This window comes from Fusarium subglutinans (genome assembly GCF_013396075.1).
Source record: "Fusarium subglutinans strain NRRL 66333 chromosome Unknown NRRL66333_c0000046, whole genome shotgun sequence".
NCBI lineage: Eukaryota > Fungi > Ascomycota > Sordariomycetes > Hypocreales > Nectriaceae > Fusarium > Fusarium subglutinans.
Genome location: NW_023502109.1, coordinates 17,974 through 34,496, shown reverse-complemented (window position 1 = coordinate 34,496; position 16,523 = coordinate 17,974). Strand labels below are relative to the sequence as shown.

The following is a 16,523-nucleotide window of genomic DNA, read 5'->3' as shown; positions in this document are numbered from 1 at the left end:
GCTTGAGTGTTGAACCGAGTTGATAGAACTTTTCTTCATATAATGTGTCTGCTCATGCATATCCATTTGTGCATGATTTTTACTAGTGCTGTGTAAGAAAATAACCTGGTGTAATTGATCATGACAAATTCAGCACTTTCGCTCAAGCCTGGCCATGACTTTTAGTCATGATCTTGCTGCGGGGGAGCAAGGAATGGTCGAATTGTGATCGTTGATGCGTTGAAACGCTAGATCAGGTCTAGTTCAACTGAGAAATACATAGGGAAATGGCCCTTCGTCACCTCTCCTTTTTTACATCCAGATAAGCAGCAATTATCATGAGCAGAACCTCCTCCCTCACTGCCTTGTTCAACCATTCTTCATTCAGAGCTGAAATTAACAGGAACTGACCCAACAGACCCTATGTACCCACGAAGTAAGTAAATTGCAAGCTGGAACTTGACGTATAATATGTAAGACTCCTTCGCCCAATATCTATTCCATATTTGCTTATGGACATGAGAAGGTCTCATTTCGCACCCCCCCTGTTTCATAACCCTATTTCCTTGTACTCGAGATATCGTCCACATGTGGACATGATGAATGAACCACTGCTGGTAAACGTGTTCGCCGCCGTTAATCGTGATTGCGTTTCTGGTCGTCAACATAAGAATTTTGTAGCCGTTATCCCAACACCCATGAGCCATTATCGTCTACTCAGAGCTCAGCAGTAATTAACAATTCGTAGCATGCCAATGTACGTCCACGTTGAGCGAGAATGCACACCATCAAAATGCCAATCAGGAACCAACAAGCCCACGGGAAAACAAGGCTTGATACCGAAAATGCAGACAATGTAGTTTATCCCAAACAAGGCGCTGAGGTCAACCGAAAAAAACAAATAAACCGTCCCGAGATTGTCCTAAAAGATATATTTTGGGGTATCGAATCAAGTGGCAATAATAGCCGCCCGCCATATGAAAATGAGCAATCGTAACCATGCTGGTACCGGTATTCGATGAGAACTGTAAACCGAGAAACAGCGAGGCTGTAACAAACCATCGTATGTGTTCTGACCGACCTGTGCTGTCATACCAGGCCCTAAGTCATGCATAATCTATAACCATATGAGAAAAGCAAGAATGTGTCATGGGCTGTATGTAAGAGGTGACTTTAAGTCTGACACAGTCTAATGCATCGCATGTCGCGGTACATCATCCACCTTGACACCGGGCAGCCCTCGACTGTCCGGAGACATATAATCATAGCCCGGAGTCGGATGGACCTGTGACGGTTGTGCCACACTTCCTGTTCGGAACATAGTAGGCTGATTGGGGTCATATCCCCTCGTTAGTCCATCGAACGAGGCATTCATATATGGCTGAGCCTGGTTCATTGGAACCCCGGGGCTGACAAAAGCGGTCGCTGGCGGATTGGCGGGCTGTTGAGTGAAGGTATACATTGACGTCGAATTTGGTGCTGTAGAACCCGGCTGCCATTGCTGAGTGTATATTGGTGTGCCATTCTGTCCTGCGTACTCTGTTGAGGCGCTGAAGATGGATGAACGACGTCCAGAATCATGCGCAGCGGGAGGCACACCCATATCCATACCAAGGTTCCCGCTGTTAGGGTGGACCGCAGGTTGATTATTCACCGGCATGGCGTTGTTCTCAACAAAGCCATGCTGGTCTGGAGCCATGTCCTGCATCATCGAGTGGTTGTACTGATTGCCTCGTACAGGTAGCTCTCCACCGAGGAAAGGTGTGCCATGCAATGAAGCGCCTGAGCTGTGGCTGTTTGACGAAGGCATAAGACCAGGGACTGTCGCCAGCTTATTTGGCGGCACCTCTTGGTCATCCTCTTCCTTGGGGACAGGCCCGTCGTCATCGTTGCCAGATGCATAAGAATCAAGCATCTTGTCGTCTGCCATGACAAAAACCTCCGTTGTCCCATCTGCAGATCGAGTTAGAAATCCGCCCATCCAACTTCCGCAGAGGGAGTCTTACCAATCATCCCATCCTTGTAACGTTCTTGTTGCTTGGCCACTTTGAAAATCTCATTAAGAAACGGCCGCTTCTTCGCATTGGCTGGATTATCCTTGTCTGCGAAAAAGCCTGACAGAGCCTCGATCGTTATCTCCTCCAGTTTCTTCACGTTGAGATTTAGCTTTTGAATGTCAGGATGCTGGGTCTTGTTGGGCTCCACGATCATTCTGAGGATGTGATTAAGAAGATGAACTCGTTCTGGATTCAAGTTTGTTAGAAGAGAATATGAGAACACTCAATCAAATGTTGAATATTACCTCGTTTATAGAGATGGTCTGGCTCCTTATGCCGCACCTTGTCCTCCTTTGTTGGACCCCAGGGCTTGGGCCACCAGTCGGGTGCCTTCTCGTCACTTCCCGTGTAAGGATGTGTAGACTGCTTCTTTGGCTCCACGGCCTTGACCCATGCTTTTGCTATGAGCTTACAAGCCGTTTGCTGCATGTTTTTGAAACGTTGCTCATAAAATGTCCAAAGCTCAGTGGGGTTTCCGACCTGGATACCCTTCCTGATTGTTGTTGATATAGTCATGGGCGCTTCATCTTCATCAACGATGTGTTGGCGAGCTCTTGGTCTTTTCCGGCCTTGTCGTGCAGGTGCTTCCCAATCGTCAAACTGGGACATTCGTCGACGGTCCATCATACGATTCCTTGGAAAGTCCATAGATTGCTTGTATCCATCGAATGCGAAGTCATCAACAACAGGGCTCGCACCTAACTTCACGTTAGCCCTCTAATTTATAACTGGGCGGAAATCGACCAACCAGAATCCAAGCGGTCCATAGCCCTCACGTATTTTTCCATATCAAAAAATTGTTTCTCGTAACCACTGCGAGGTCCCGAGGTACTAGGACCAGAGAAGGTTTGAGGGCTCCCGTCATCCATTACTACAGCCAAGAAATAGTGTCTGACCGATATCCCACAATCTCGACGAAGAGCATCGGCGATTTGCTTTAGTCTTATGTCAGCGAGGACTCCAATAAGCCATTTTGAAGTTTGTTACCATTGGAGGCTGTCGTCTATGCATATCTTGAGCCTCTGGAAATCGATTATCGTCAACGCCATCCCCGACAAATCTCTCTGGCAGGTAAGGATGATGAGGATGGCGGGAGAACGACTCCCTGGTCCAATCCCTAACCATGATTCTAGTAGCTGTTGATATGTGCGACTTGCCAGATTTAAATGTCGATAGCCTTCAAATAACCAAATACACCCGCAAGGCAAGAGGCTAAGCGCAAGCCAAAGCTCGGTGAAGGTTGTGCCACCGGCGTCCAAACTCAGATGGTGATGGTGTATAACGACAGACCCAATGGAAAATCAAGGGCCTAGCACAGCTTGTAGCACTGGGACATGTCGTGATATGTTGTAGTTGGTCTGTCAATATATAGTAACTCAAGTCCTGAGTGGTGCGACTCGGGCCAGACTTGAGACAATCAGCAAGGTATTATGCTCTTGACAAAAGATAATCAGATTCTTCAGAAAAGTGCAGTTCGGAGATAAGAATAGACCAGCAATGGTGTTAATAGGCCCGTCGAATTGTATAAGTTTGTCTCGGGCGAGTGGGATCCCTGGGAACAGTGTGATGCGGCTCAGGCTGGGTGTTGCAGATGGGTTCGGGAATAGTATGGGGGTGGTAATTGGAGTAGTGTGTGTGTGTGCCAGGGGGACGCCTTCAAAAGGATGAATATCGCCAATTCCAGAACTGGTGGGGTTTGGTTGCCAGAACAGTATGATCTGATCAAGTTGGTGATTTCCAGGGAACAAATCCTCGCAATACAGGCTGTTCAAGATCTTTCTCCAGACAGGATACGTCGTCCTGAGCTTGAAGTCGACGCGTGGAGCTGCTCGTCAAGGGCAGAGTATAATACAATTAGATATGCCGCCGGGTATATAGCCAAAGCGAGGTTGGAAGTGCAGAGTCAGTGTATCGTCTCGCGACAAGTCGAAAAGTGATAGGTGTATTCCAGTAGGGAACTTGAGCTCCCGTGTTGTAAAACTGTGAAAAGGTAATCTGAGCCAGGGCCTCCGAGGTAGTTCCTGTGCCTTGACTTGAAAGAAAGGTTTTACCAAGGATCTTGGTCGAGGTCAAAATAGCGGTACTGTCTATCGAGAAAGGGCTTGAAAAACAGCAGCACAAGGAATTGGTGTTTGTCGTGACGCGAAGGTGAAGTGAGCGATAGACAAGATCCGATGTTGATAAAAGAGGATGAAGTGATATGACAAGGTTACAGAATTGGAGCAGACGTAAAGCCGGGGAATGAGGGATGAGTCTATAGGTGCCCGCACTGCCTTCAGTAGATGGAAGAACGTTGTCTCTCTTCTCAAGTCTTTAGTTCCGGGGCAGACAGCTTTCCGTGCCGTTGCTATCCCAGGGTGGGCGTATCTAAATCAGCGAAGGAGAAGAGAGATTTACAGACACCTGTTGAATGAATTAGAATGGAAACAGACGACAGGGACCAGCTTGCTTCAAAGTGCATACAAGCAGACACACCAGATGAGTAGTAGGGATTAATAACCAATGCTGGATACGTGTAGGTAGCAGTGTGTAAGTCTCCGATCTCAGGCCGTGGCTAACAGGTATCCGCCTAGTCAAAGGGTGGAGGGGTTAGAGGAGAAAAGGGGGTGCGAATGAACTTCCTTCAAGAGAAATGGAACACCCAGCTGTGGTGGCAGCAGCAGGTCGACAAGAAGAGATATTCAGCTATCACCCAGGTCAAGAAGCCAAGGGTGGGAGAAAGGCAGGGAAGAGTGTAAGGGCCCCTCATCGTCAATGTCGCACAGTACGGGGTTGAGAGAGCATGACGCTAGCCACTCAAGGTCAAGGCAGTCTCAACTCGAGCTGTACGGGACAGTTGGATGCCAATCCCATGATCCACAGAGCTGGCTGACAGGGCTCATTTCAAGGGTGTTGAGGAGAGAAGACGACGGTTGGCCCACGCTTAGCTCCGACGCCCCCACACACGGATGGATCTGAATGTGGTTTTAGAAGGGACAGGGCATAGGTGCCAAATAGTATCAAATCAGATACGTTTCTCCAAGATGAGATTTGCATGGTAGCTGTGTTGTTGACACAACAAGCTGAAAAAGCTAGTGCTAGTGTGCACACTGCTATAATCTGGACTCATAACTACAGAGTCAGATTGATGATCCAGTCGTGAGCGGCACCAGCATCAAGCTCGCAAGAAGGAACTCAGTCGGCTTGAACGACAGGGGTTGTGGCAACAATGGCTGAAATGGTGGGCCCCAGACTGAGGGTCCAATCAATAGTTGCTCGAAAGGCCAAAAGTCCAAGAAAGAGCAAAAAGCAATCCTATGAGCAAGACGCATGACTGAGGCGATTGAGGCAGTACTTTGTGCTAATGTGAGACACAGAGGGCGATTAGGGCGGTCTTCGACCCAGCCAAAAACACCAAAGCGATCCAGTAGTGCTTAGATTGACTAGCAGCCTGCCCGGATACGCGGTCGTATTGCATCATCCTCTTGAGTCTCAATCTTTGCTTTTTATCCAGCGGCGGTTTTGGATTCCAAGGCTAGAGATAAGTTTGTGGCCATACTCCGTACCATGCAATAATGTTAACAGCTCAACAGTGGCCCATGGCTAACCGAAAGCCCAGGAGATTTGGCTCATCGTTGTCCATTGTTTCTCAGATATGCAAATGCCAAGTCGCTGATTTGATGCAGTGAGTGGGAATGCTAAATATGATGTGCCATTCTCCAGAAATGCAAGCCGGGGACTGTTCGGAGTAGCCTAACGAAGGAGGTTGCTGTATGTAGATGCATTGCTTGTTCTATCTTGCGCCAGAAACGGCTCGGATAAGAATCCGTCAAAATGGATGTCGACTCTTGTAGATGCTTCCCATTGCACTGTATAGGACAAGGGGGCCGCTCCATATCTAACAGCCGATGCCAGCTGCGGTGGTGACAGACCGTGGACCTGAGAGTGTTGTATCAATGTCTGTATCTGCTTCTCTGATCGGACAGCTACATCACTGTGTATCGACTGTTGGCTTGACGAATTGTGCCCGCTAGCCAGCCACCAACCAACCAACCGTAAGGTTGATTACCGGATTTGTCTCGGTGGTCAAGATGGGTCTGCTCTGTGAGTCGTGCTTTAGGGTCATGGGCTTGGGAAGCTTTTCTCAAAACGTGTAACCCTGCAGGACTGGCTCATGCACTATCACCCAATGCAGCCAGCGGCAGTGGTACAGTGTAATACCTACCGAGGTCTGTACAGTACCGTACAGCAGTAGTCGTAGTGGTAGGTAGCTAGGTAGGTATGTGCTTATGCAGATGCAGACGCAGGCAGACGCAGACGAGAGTTGACCATCACCAGCCCCAAGCGAGATCTCAGATCAGTTGCGCTTGGGCACTTTGTAGAAAATGACGGGCGGATGAACGACCAACACCCAACGTGGACGATGAGACTAAAATCCCGTGGCGGCCTTGGTTTAAGTTTTGGCCCATCGTTTATAGCCCTTTGGCCAATCATAGATGTCCTATGCTCCAGAAGAAGGTGGGTGGCCCAAGTGCCTGCCAAAAGGTGCCTGGGTCTGGTCGTGCTTGCCCTGAACTACCTAAGGTACCTCAGGTAGGTACCATACCTTAGGAATGTAGATTCCTGATTGCCCTGAACCTTCCTGCCCTGGACCTGGACCTAGACCTACATAGAAGACTTGGTCCGCCAACCAACAGGGAAGTTAGTTCCTGCAAACTGCAGAGCAACCTGGAACCATTTATCGGAAGGTGCTCCATCTTTCTTCATGGAATGGCTCGTCACCGAGCAAATCACGACACAAAAAAATCTTTATTGCCGAGAAACAAGTGCTGACCTTAGCATAGGTACTCTCGTCCAGCAAAATTCCAGAGAAGCCGTATGGGGAGGTACCTCGTCTAGGAAATACTTGAGAAGTTCTTGTCTGCCGCTTACCTGCCTAATAATGGACCAGATCCGGATTTCTTTATCCATACACACAACTTCAGAGACATCATCGCAACCGAGACAGACCTACCTCTGCGAATTGGGTACAGTATCCGTCGCAACGCCCGCAATCCAGCCAGCCACTATCACCGCCGCATCGCGTTGTTCGCCGTGCTTCTATAGTAAATCTACGCTTCAAGAGAAGAGTCATCCTTTGCGCAGCCAAAACTGGCTTATTCGCGCCCAATTATCCAAGCCCAGGTTCTCGGCCGAACCCGACTTCATCAACCAAGGTTAACCTAGACTTTGGACGATGGACAGGCGGGACGCGAGCGGTACGGCTCGGCTCCTCTATTAGCCTTGCAACCTGCAGTCAGTGGAGGTCGACCCCATCAGCCAGATCCGCTCCCATGGCGTATTGCTAGCCCAAAGAGAGAGGAGAGAGCAAAGAAGAAGAAAATTGTTATCCCAATCCAACCTGCCAACGCAAATTGTTCTTGGCAGTGTTCCCTCACAGCTACTACAGTACTGAACCTCTCTGTTCAAGATCACCCTATGAAGTTACCCAACAGAACTCGCGCGCACTCCAACCATCCATTCTATACAGTCAGCGGGCAATATTGCTGATAGCTGATTGACGAACTTCCATGCAACAACTTCGAGTGACATGCAGTCTCGTACTTTAGCCCCATCAAGTCCTCCCGCAACAAACAAGCTCACAGTATTGCTTTATGCCTGGGCATCGAATTCAGCATTGACCTACCAGACCTACCAGACCTACCTGGTACTCTACGTACTGTAGTTACAATGCGCTTTTGCCAGCAGTCGGTCATCAGTCTACAGGGGGGCATCGGTAGCTCCATTTACAGGGAGCGGGAAGCACACACACACGCGCGCGCACACACACACATTGCACATTCACAGGCACGTCTGCGCCCTCGTTGGGCGATCCCAATGCATCAGCTGCAAGAGCAAGGATCGCACAGTGCATCAGCCACCACCTTTAACCCCATGAACGGCTTTTGCTCTGCTTGAATGTGTGGAGTCTGAGAGCGATGTCAGCACAACTTAGTCAGGCGAAGGGGAACATCATTCAAAAACAGAATCATGAGCCCATAGAGCTGGTAGCAACTGCCACACTGTTGAGCATAACGCGAATGAGTCTAGGAGCTGGCAGCTGGCCTGTGTTGCCCCAGCACGAAGAAATAAGAATGCGGCTAGCTGGAGTTTCCAGCAAACCCTGTTGAGGATGCCAGTACTTTTCTGGAGGTTGGCAAGCTGTTCCACCCCATTAGCCTCGCACATATGTAAGTGAAAAATAACGTTTCCTCTTTGCCCTGACAATCTTGACCAAGAAGAGGTCTGTTGTCGGCATGGACCTTCGAATACGGTGCAGCAAAAGCATACTTACCTTACCTTACATAGTAATGGTTACGGATCGTTACCCTGTCTCGCCGTTTCGACCATTTGTTCAGAAGCAATTATAGATTTCTCGGGGAAACTACACTAGTTAATTTTTCCATTCCTGTGCGGCACAAGGCCAACATGTTTGTTTGTTCATGCTGCCTAGGCTGCCAAAGACCTGACAACGTCTTTCTTGCCTGTTCATGTCTCAGAACTGCAGAACCCCCCCGCATCGGCAATCCACGAACCGTCTCGCCCATCAAAGAAGAAACCGCCCATGACTATTATCAATGCCTACATCCCTGACACGGTCCGTCCGGGAGCAAGAAAACATCGGACCTTGATATAGGGTGCCAAAACAAACTCAGCAAAAGGTGCCCTAAACTTATGCTAAGTTACCTAAGTCTTTTTGTCATTTAGGACCAAGGTACTGAGTTTCCTATCTTCCACTAGACGGTTCGACTTTCTAGTCAGCGATTTGATGTTAGTAGAACCGACCCGCACTGTCTTGGAGCTCCCAGATGACACAGACTACCATACTGACGCCCCCACGCGTAGACTATTGCTTTCGTTTAGGATACAACACTGAGCGAGGAGTTAGGCTTAGCATTGATACAGTAAATATTACTTGTCGCTAGCAGCGCAAGCTTCAACGTCATGGGCCTTCCTGTCGATACTGTGCCCATTCCTTCTGGAAACTCTACTCCGTACTTTGCGAGGATGCTTTGATTGGCCGTGTTCCTCTTTAAGCTTCGTCGCGAGGCTAATCTTGACCACGCAAGGACAGCAGGTAGTATCGATAGAGCATCAGTCCACGGATCAGCAGATGCCGTGATGCGGCTCGGCTAGCTTGCCAACCTAGCGAGCACCTACAACATATCCCAAGATTGATCTCTGACTGTTCAATCTGCTTCAACTTGCCACATGTATATATTCTGCCCCAAACACCTCTGCATCAGCAAGTTATTCTCATGCCCAAGTGACCGTTGATTAACTAAAGATCAGGCTTTGCGAGGTCCTCAACACTCTTCAAGTTACAATAGACATTTTCTCGACGTATTCTCGACGCATTCGTACAGAGCAATGCTAGAACCTTTGCATGTCGGGCCAGTCAAGTTTCTATGGCCTTCTCACCTCCATGGCAGCCCAAAAATGCACCATACGGATTGTGCGGGAATATCGGGTTCGACTCCGCGCCCCATTCCTCATATCCTACATGTGCACCATGCAGTTTGTAGTGATCCCTGTCTTGCTCCAGACGGGAAGAGTGAAAGGGAACATGGACATTTGAACTTCAAAAGACATTTATGTATCAGGCGAGCCAGGCGTCCCACCACGAGCCTGCAGCATCGCCCCCAGCATCTGTTGATCCAGCCAAAATTGGGCTATCTTCGCTTAACAGGGGCGTCGGTTTACCACATCCTAACTTGAGCATTGACTGGCAAAAGAGAGCATATCTGTGAATTCAAGATTGACTTGCTGCCCCCAGCTCGACAGAAAAATTCAATTGCGTCTTTACGATGACAGATATTGCCACTACCGCGTCCACATCAGATTCATCAGTTGAATAACACAAAGTGCCCTTGGCTTGGCGCGCAACGAAACTAGCAGCGCTAGGTCCAAGGCATCAGAGACCGCCGAAGCTATGCCCCGACAGCAACGTTCTTTGGTGCCGGAGGGACGGCTCCGGGGCCTTATCTTGAAGCTTGAAGGTCAACAGGATTGGAACTGGCTGGCAAAGCCTCCAAGCCGATAGATTGTTCAGTCAATTGCAGTTCAGGATCCCTTCCTGGTTCCTGCTGCTCTTGTTTTACGTACTGACGCTTGGCCATCTCGAGAGAGAACTTCTCTCGTGTGTGTTACCGGTATTACATAGCTATTACCGTTTTTTCGCCAACAGAATTCTCCGTGTCGTACGCACTGTCCGATTGGCATGTGCTATTTTCCGGGCAGCATGTATAACGACATGCGGTATGTCTGTACTGTGGCTACCCCAGCATGTAACGTGTCAAGTCTCCCTGGTCACTTCGATGCTTCATCAGATTTGTCCGTGGGCACCTTCTAGGGTGTCCCCCCCTGCTACCTCAACACCACCACATCCGCTCTTGTCCCCCTGTCCCTTGTCACCGGGGATAAGTCAGCAAGAGGCCAAGAGCTACGGTGCACGACCGCTTCGCCAGTCCACCACCGTCAGCGTAGGCTTCTATCCGTATTTCGCGAGTGGCTCGCAAGATATCCTGTTGTGTGCATCGTCACGGAGAATCTGTGCCTCTTGGCCACTCTATGCAATGGACAAGTGAGTGCATGCAGCCTTTGCATGGTTTGCTTTGCCTTCTTTCGTGATGCATGCAGAAATCCCTCCTCTTTTATTTTGCTGTTTTTCTATGTACAATTTCAATTATGACAGGTTCAATACCAGGTGTCTGTCTATTCAACTTCCAGCCCAGCCTGCTTCATAAGCCCGTAGAATACACCTTGCTTCTTGAAAAGCTCGGCCGGACTATCAAACTCGACCACCTCACCCTTGTCGAGCACCACCACACGATCGCTGTCCAGGATGGTGTTGAGACGATGGGCGACGGTAATAATGGTGCGGTTAGCGAATAAGGGTGATCGCAGGGTGCTTTGCAGCATAGCGTCGGTCTCAACATCGACTGCAGCCGTTGCCTCGTCCAATACCAGGATATTGGATGGAGTAAGCATTGCACGAGCGAGCGAGACGAGTTGCCTCTGACCCTGGGAGAGATTGGAGCCTGTGAGGTAACAAGTTAGCAAGTCGAACAAACATGCATGTGAAAGTCGGTTGTGATGTGAATAAGCCTGATATCTGAGGGCCCAGGTTGTTGGTGCTCCTCCTGAAAGGGCAGACCACGGGACTTCGTCCTCATGCGAGGCGAGCAACTAAGCACATCTGATGTCTTTGAAATGGCTGCAGAAAAGAGACTGCTCATTATCGTCGGCAAGGGCCAGATGTTTAGCCACACCACATCAGATGAAGCCATGGATGCTGAACCAGATGCTCGGGTGACCGGTGAGGGAAATCGTAGACCGGTCAAGAAATGCCGACAGAAAGCGCATTGCCGTGCGTGAACTTACCTCCTTCGTTAATCTTGGCCTCCAACCCACCATCCATGCTCGAAACGTGGTCCTTCAATCGTGCGTGCTCTATAGGGAAATACGTCAGCAAATGTTACACAACGTGCTGACAAAACATCCGCTTGTCTAAGCAGTGCATGGGTGCAGTAGGGTTGCAATGTCGGCGTTTACTTACCCAACACACTCCAAAGCTCAGTGTCATCATGGACATGGCCAGGATCGAGGTTATCCCGAACAGTGCCTTCAAAGAGCGCTGCGTCTTGAGGAATAATGGCTAGCCTTCGGCGCAGATCGAGTAACCCGATGGAAGACGTGTCAATATTATCAATACCGATATGACCCGTCACCGGTTCGATGAGTCGGAACAAGGCGAGAGTCAGTGACGACTTGCCTGCACCTGTGCGACCCACGACACCGATCTTCTCATGCGACTTGATGTCAAGGCTGATGTTCTTGAGCACCAAGTCCAGACCCTCACGGTAACGGGTGCTGTAGTTGACGAAATCAACCTCGCCTTTAGCAGGCCACGAGACAGGGGGTCTGTTCTTGGCGACGATCTCGGGTGCCTCACTTGGTAGGGCTGCATATTCGAGGACACGCTCTACTGACACAATGTTGGTCTCGACTTCGACAGTCTGACGAACGATCCAGTTGAGAGAAGTCGTAATCTGCAGAGCATATGACATTGCAAGGCCGACAATACCGGATTGGATGGGGTTGTTGCCAGTGACGGCGATGATGGCAAAGCCAGCGGCAGCCAGAATGACCACAGCACCAATGAACTCGAGGCGAACGGCCAGCCAGCGATTGGCGCTGATTGAAGGGAAGTAAGCACGGAGATTAGCATCCACACGCCATTCGTTCTCAAGCTCGAATCGCTGCTGCTGTCGGAATGCCCGAATGGTTGAAATGCCCCCCAGGGACTCCTGGAAATGTGCATAGATAGGACTACGGCTCACACTGTCGAGTCGTTTGAGCTCGCGAGATGTTCGGAGGTAATATCTCTGGATATAGTAGTAAGTCAAGGCTAGCGGGATGATCAATGCGACAAATGGTGGTGTGGCGAATGAGATAACGACCAAGGTGAAGCCTGACTTGGCCGCGTTTACAAATAGCATGTTGAAAGTTCTGGCCAAAACCTCATCAACACGATAGATATCACTGTCAAATGGATTAGTATCGACCCTCTGATCTTCCCTAAGTATATACTAACCTAGAGAAACGGTTCAGAATACGACCAGCAGGCGTTGTATCGAAGAAAGACATGGGGGAGCGGAAGATAGCGTTGGCCATGCGCTCATGAAGCTTCCTCGATGCCTATTACTGCGTCAGTGTTTATACTCGACAAGACCATGAAATGAAAAATCACCAACCTCGATGGAACAGAAGATCCAGAGTACAAGGGTTTGAACAACAGTGAGAGCGGATGCTCCGATACCAAAAGCGAAGTAAACTCCAAGATACTTGCCAACATTAGCATTTGACTGCTTTTCTTGGTTTTCTCTGGACCACTTCTCAAGCCAGAAATTGCCACCGATTCCGGCAGTCTGTGCAGCAATAAGCATGAGGAGATATAGAGCAACGGCATAAAGGTTGTTCATCTTGGCGTATTCACCGTAGACAGACCACTTGACCTTGCCTTGCTCTAAGTGCTCCTTGGCTTGCTTGGTCTTGGACGAACCACCGATTTCCTCGTCTGTCAGTTTGCCTCGTGGACCTCTGAAGCTTGCGGTACTGGCGCGGCGCAGGGTTGCCATGCTGCTTGAGCGAGGCTTGGCCCCCGCACTGGTCTTGATAGGAGCCATCTCGGGGACTTGTTCCTGTGCCTCCTCAAGTTCTTCCTTGGCCTGGCCGGAGTCTGTCTCGATGATTGTAGCAGCCTTGCTGCTTGAAGCACTGGAGCTAGGTTCACTGCTGGCATTACCAGACTCGTGTCCGGCTGTCTTCAGAAGTTCAGCAACGAGTCCCTTCTGAGCAACCAATTCCTTGTATGTTCCTCGTTCAATGATTTGGCCATCCTTGAGGAGAGACACGTAGCTAGCCTGACGGAGGACAGCGATAGCGTTAGTTGCAAGAATGCGAGTCTTTGAGGCCAGCAAACCCCGGGTTCCGAGTACATTGTCGATAATGTGACGGCCAACATGGGAGTCAACAGCAGAAAGAACGTCATCGAGTAGGTAGATATCCGCACGAGCATAGACAGCACGAGCCAGTGATACACGTGCTTTTTGACCACCACTCAGGGAGATACCACGTTCGCCAACGACAGTTTCGTCTCCATCTGGAAGCTGTGCAAAATCATCCAAAAGCGCACACGCCTGGACAGTCTTCTCGTAAAACTCAGCATCATATTTGTAACCAAAGATGATGTTCTCTTTGACTGTAGCATTGAGGATCCAGGTTTGCTGCGACGCATAGGCAACAGTGCCCCGTACTTCGACGTTACCCTTAACCTTCCACATATCACCGAGGATGCTTTGAAGGAAAGAAGACTTGCCAGCACCAACACGACCAACGACACAGGAGAGCTCTCCCTTGTAAGCGGTATAATCAATATCAACCAGAGTGGACTTGTTCTCGTGACGGCTCCAAGAGAATGTACCATCACGGATGATTATGCTCTCCTCACCAAGTTGCTCAGGGGCAGGTTTAATAGTGATAGCGTCGGGCTGAAGCTCTTCAGCAGTAAGGAAGCTGGTGAGACGTCCGATGGCGACAGAGGCTTCGACGATGGAGGTGATGACCATTGGAAGAATGGCAAGAGGGAAGGTCAACAGGTTAAACAGAGCCAATGCAGGGAAGACGATATCACTGGTGAGGGGCTTATCCTGGGTCAGAACAAAGACGGTGAAGGTCGAACACGACACGAAGAAAGGCGCAGTAGTCCAAGTAAAGTTGGCAAAGGCCTGAGTGGCACCAATCTTTCGCAAGTTCTTCAGTTCCTTTTCGTTTCGGACGAAATTGAGTTTGTTCATAAAGGCAGAGCCCCAAGCATACAGCTTGATGCTTTTCATATTGTTGATGATCTCGTTGATCAAGCGACTTCTGGCGTCCTTATTCTTCATCTGCTCCTTTTGCATGTTTTTCATAATGCGAGCGACAAATCCTTGGATTGGCATCATAATAATCATGACCGCAACACCCGCCATCATGGACCAGCCTAGCAGATTATAAAGGGAAACCATGCAGATGATAATCTGGAATGGCGCAGACCAAATTTGCTGCGCGAACTGGGTAAGATCCTGCAGACGTTGGCCATCGACCGCCATGTAGTTGACAATGTCACCGGTACTCTTTGAGGCCCTACCCTCACTTGATAGGCGGAGGGACTTGCGGTAGATGGCTGAGGACAAACCACCCTTGATACGCATTCCCGTCACAAAGGCAAGCTGGAAGTACTGATGAACCATGGTGGTTTGCAGGACCGCACAAGAGAACATAGCCAAAGCAATAGCAGCGCCCTTGATAATAGGCTGAGGAGTATTATCTTCCTCGTACGACTTCACAAACGAGATGAGAAGCCGAAGTAGCTGGGGCTGAATGTACTGGGCGACATCATTTGCAACCTTGAAGATAGCAGCAACACAATAAGGACCGCCATATGCCTTGAACAAAACTCTCCACAGCGAAGGACTCTTATGGCGTTCCAACTCGTATTGCCAAGCTTGGTCAAAGCGAGATCCAGTGTTCTTGGTCTGATCATCCTTGGCAAGAGCCCAGAGGTCCTCTTCGGTCAAATACACTTTGTAACCATATTGCATCATTGGTGTCATCCAGGAAAAGGCGAGCTGAGAAAATGCGTTGGCATATTCAACGGGACATTCTTCCTCTTCCTCTATGGCTTCATATCCACTTGGGCGAGAAGTTCGGGGCCACAGCCACTCCACAAGGAACTCTACAAGCGACAGTCCAACTCCGACGCAGTAAATAATGAAGTACGGTAGGTTAGAGTCGTAGATTTGCTGCGAGATAAGAGATCGGAGCTTGACGCCGAAGGATATGAGGAGGAAGAGCCAGTAGAACAAGACGACGCCGCTGGGGTATCGAATGCGTGAGTGCTCGATCCATTGGATAGCGAAAACGACAAATAGTGACAGGATAGTCAAGAATGTCGTCAAGACTCGGAAATCGCCATACCAGATATGGGGCATGTAGACTATCTGAACGACAAGCTGAGCAATGATGTCGACGATGATGACGGCGAGGAGGGACTGGGACAATAAAATCAGCTCAATTGAACAAAAATATTTAGTAGAGAAAGGTGCAGAAGAGTTTACCTGCTTGATGTAGAAGTGCGCATTCTTGATCTGTCCCTCTTGTTTCTGCTTCTTAGCGAGCAGCCACCAGACAGCGAGCGATCCAAACAAAAGGCCAAAAACAGACACAGCAGAGATCCAGACATCGATAAAACAGGGTGTAAAATCATAGCGATGAGGACTTAGGGGCCCCCATCCTTCAGAATTCCCACACAGAGGTTGCTTGAAGGGACCGGTGGTGAGATAGTTGGCACCAAGCTCTCGCAGCGGGCGGAAGCCAGTGAACGAGCCCGTCTCGAAGAGAACCTGTTGCTCGTTGTAGAGAGCCATTGTTGCAGTGGTTGCTTCTCAAGGAGTTCGAGGTATCGAGAAGGGTTTGCGCAACAGTCACTTCATGCTAGAGGGACGTGTCGGATGGTTTCGTAGGCGACAGAGGCGATGGCGCGTCCTTGGTGACGATGATGGTGACGGGATAAGATTTTGGAACCTTAGCTCGGGAAGCTCAGTGCTTAGTAGTTAGTACTAACTTAGAGCACGTAGTTAGGTACGTCAGAGCGAGTGCCGTGAACCGGAGCAAGGATCGGAAACGGCTCGGGAGACAAGACAGAGAGAGACAGAGACAGAGACAGAGACAGAGACAGAGACAGTCTCAGAACGGACAAAACAATTCAAACCCGAATCCGGTCACCTCAGGCGAGAGAGAGTTGAAGGGTTGCAAGAAGAGGTTAAAAAGAATGGGAAAAGGTTCTGAACTTCTGGGCGACTTCCGCCCGACAGGCAGAATCTTGTCGAATTGACAGGCCCTTGTCGTGGTTGGTAAGCTGGTCCC

At 49.5% G+C, this 16,523-nt stretch overlaps 2 protein-coding genes across 2 annotated transcripts; both read right to left on the bottom strand.

Annotated features, from left to right (window-relative positions):
- Window positions 1-1,168: 1,168 nt before the first annotated feature.
- FSUBG_5053 (uncharacterized protein) lies at window positions 1,169-2,905 on the bottom strand (the record flags this gene model as incomplete). Its single annotated transcript, XM_036683109.1, has 4 exons — window positions 1,169-1,932; window positions 1,986-2,222; window positions 2,282-2,734; window positions 2,785-2,905. 4 exons carry the CDS (start codon window positions 2,903-2,905, stop codon window positions 1,169-1,171), a joined length of 1,575 nt encoding a protein of 524 aa, XP_036539423.1.
- Window positions 2,906-10,769: 7,864 nt separating this feature from the next.
- On the bottom strand, window positions 10,770-16,024 carry FSUBG_5052 (metal resistance YCF1; the record flags this gene model as incomplete). The annotated part of the gene is made up of 6 exons (XM_036683108.1): window positions 10,770-11,095; window positions 11,439-11,507; window positions 11,614-12,599; window positions 12,652-12,755; window positions 12,812-15,649; window positions 15,716-16,024. 6 exons carry the CDS (start codon window positions 16,022-16,024, stop codon window positions 10,770-10,772), a joined length of 4,632 nt encoding a protein of 1,543 aa, XP_036539422.1.
- Window positions 16,025-16,523: the final 499 nt, after the last annotated feature.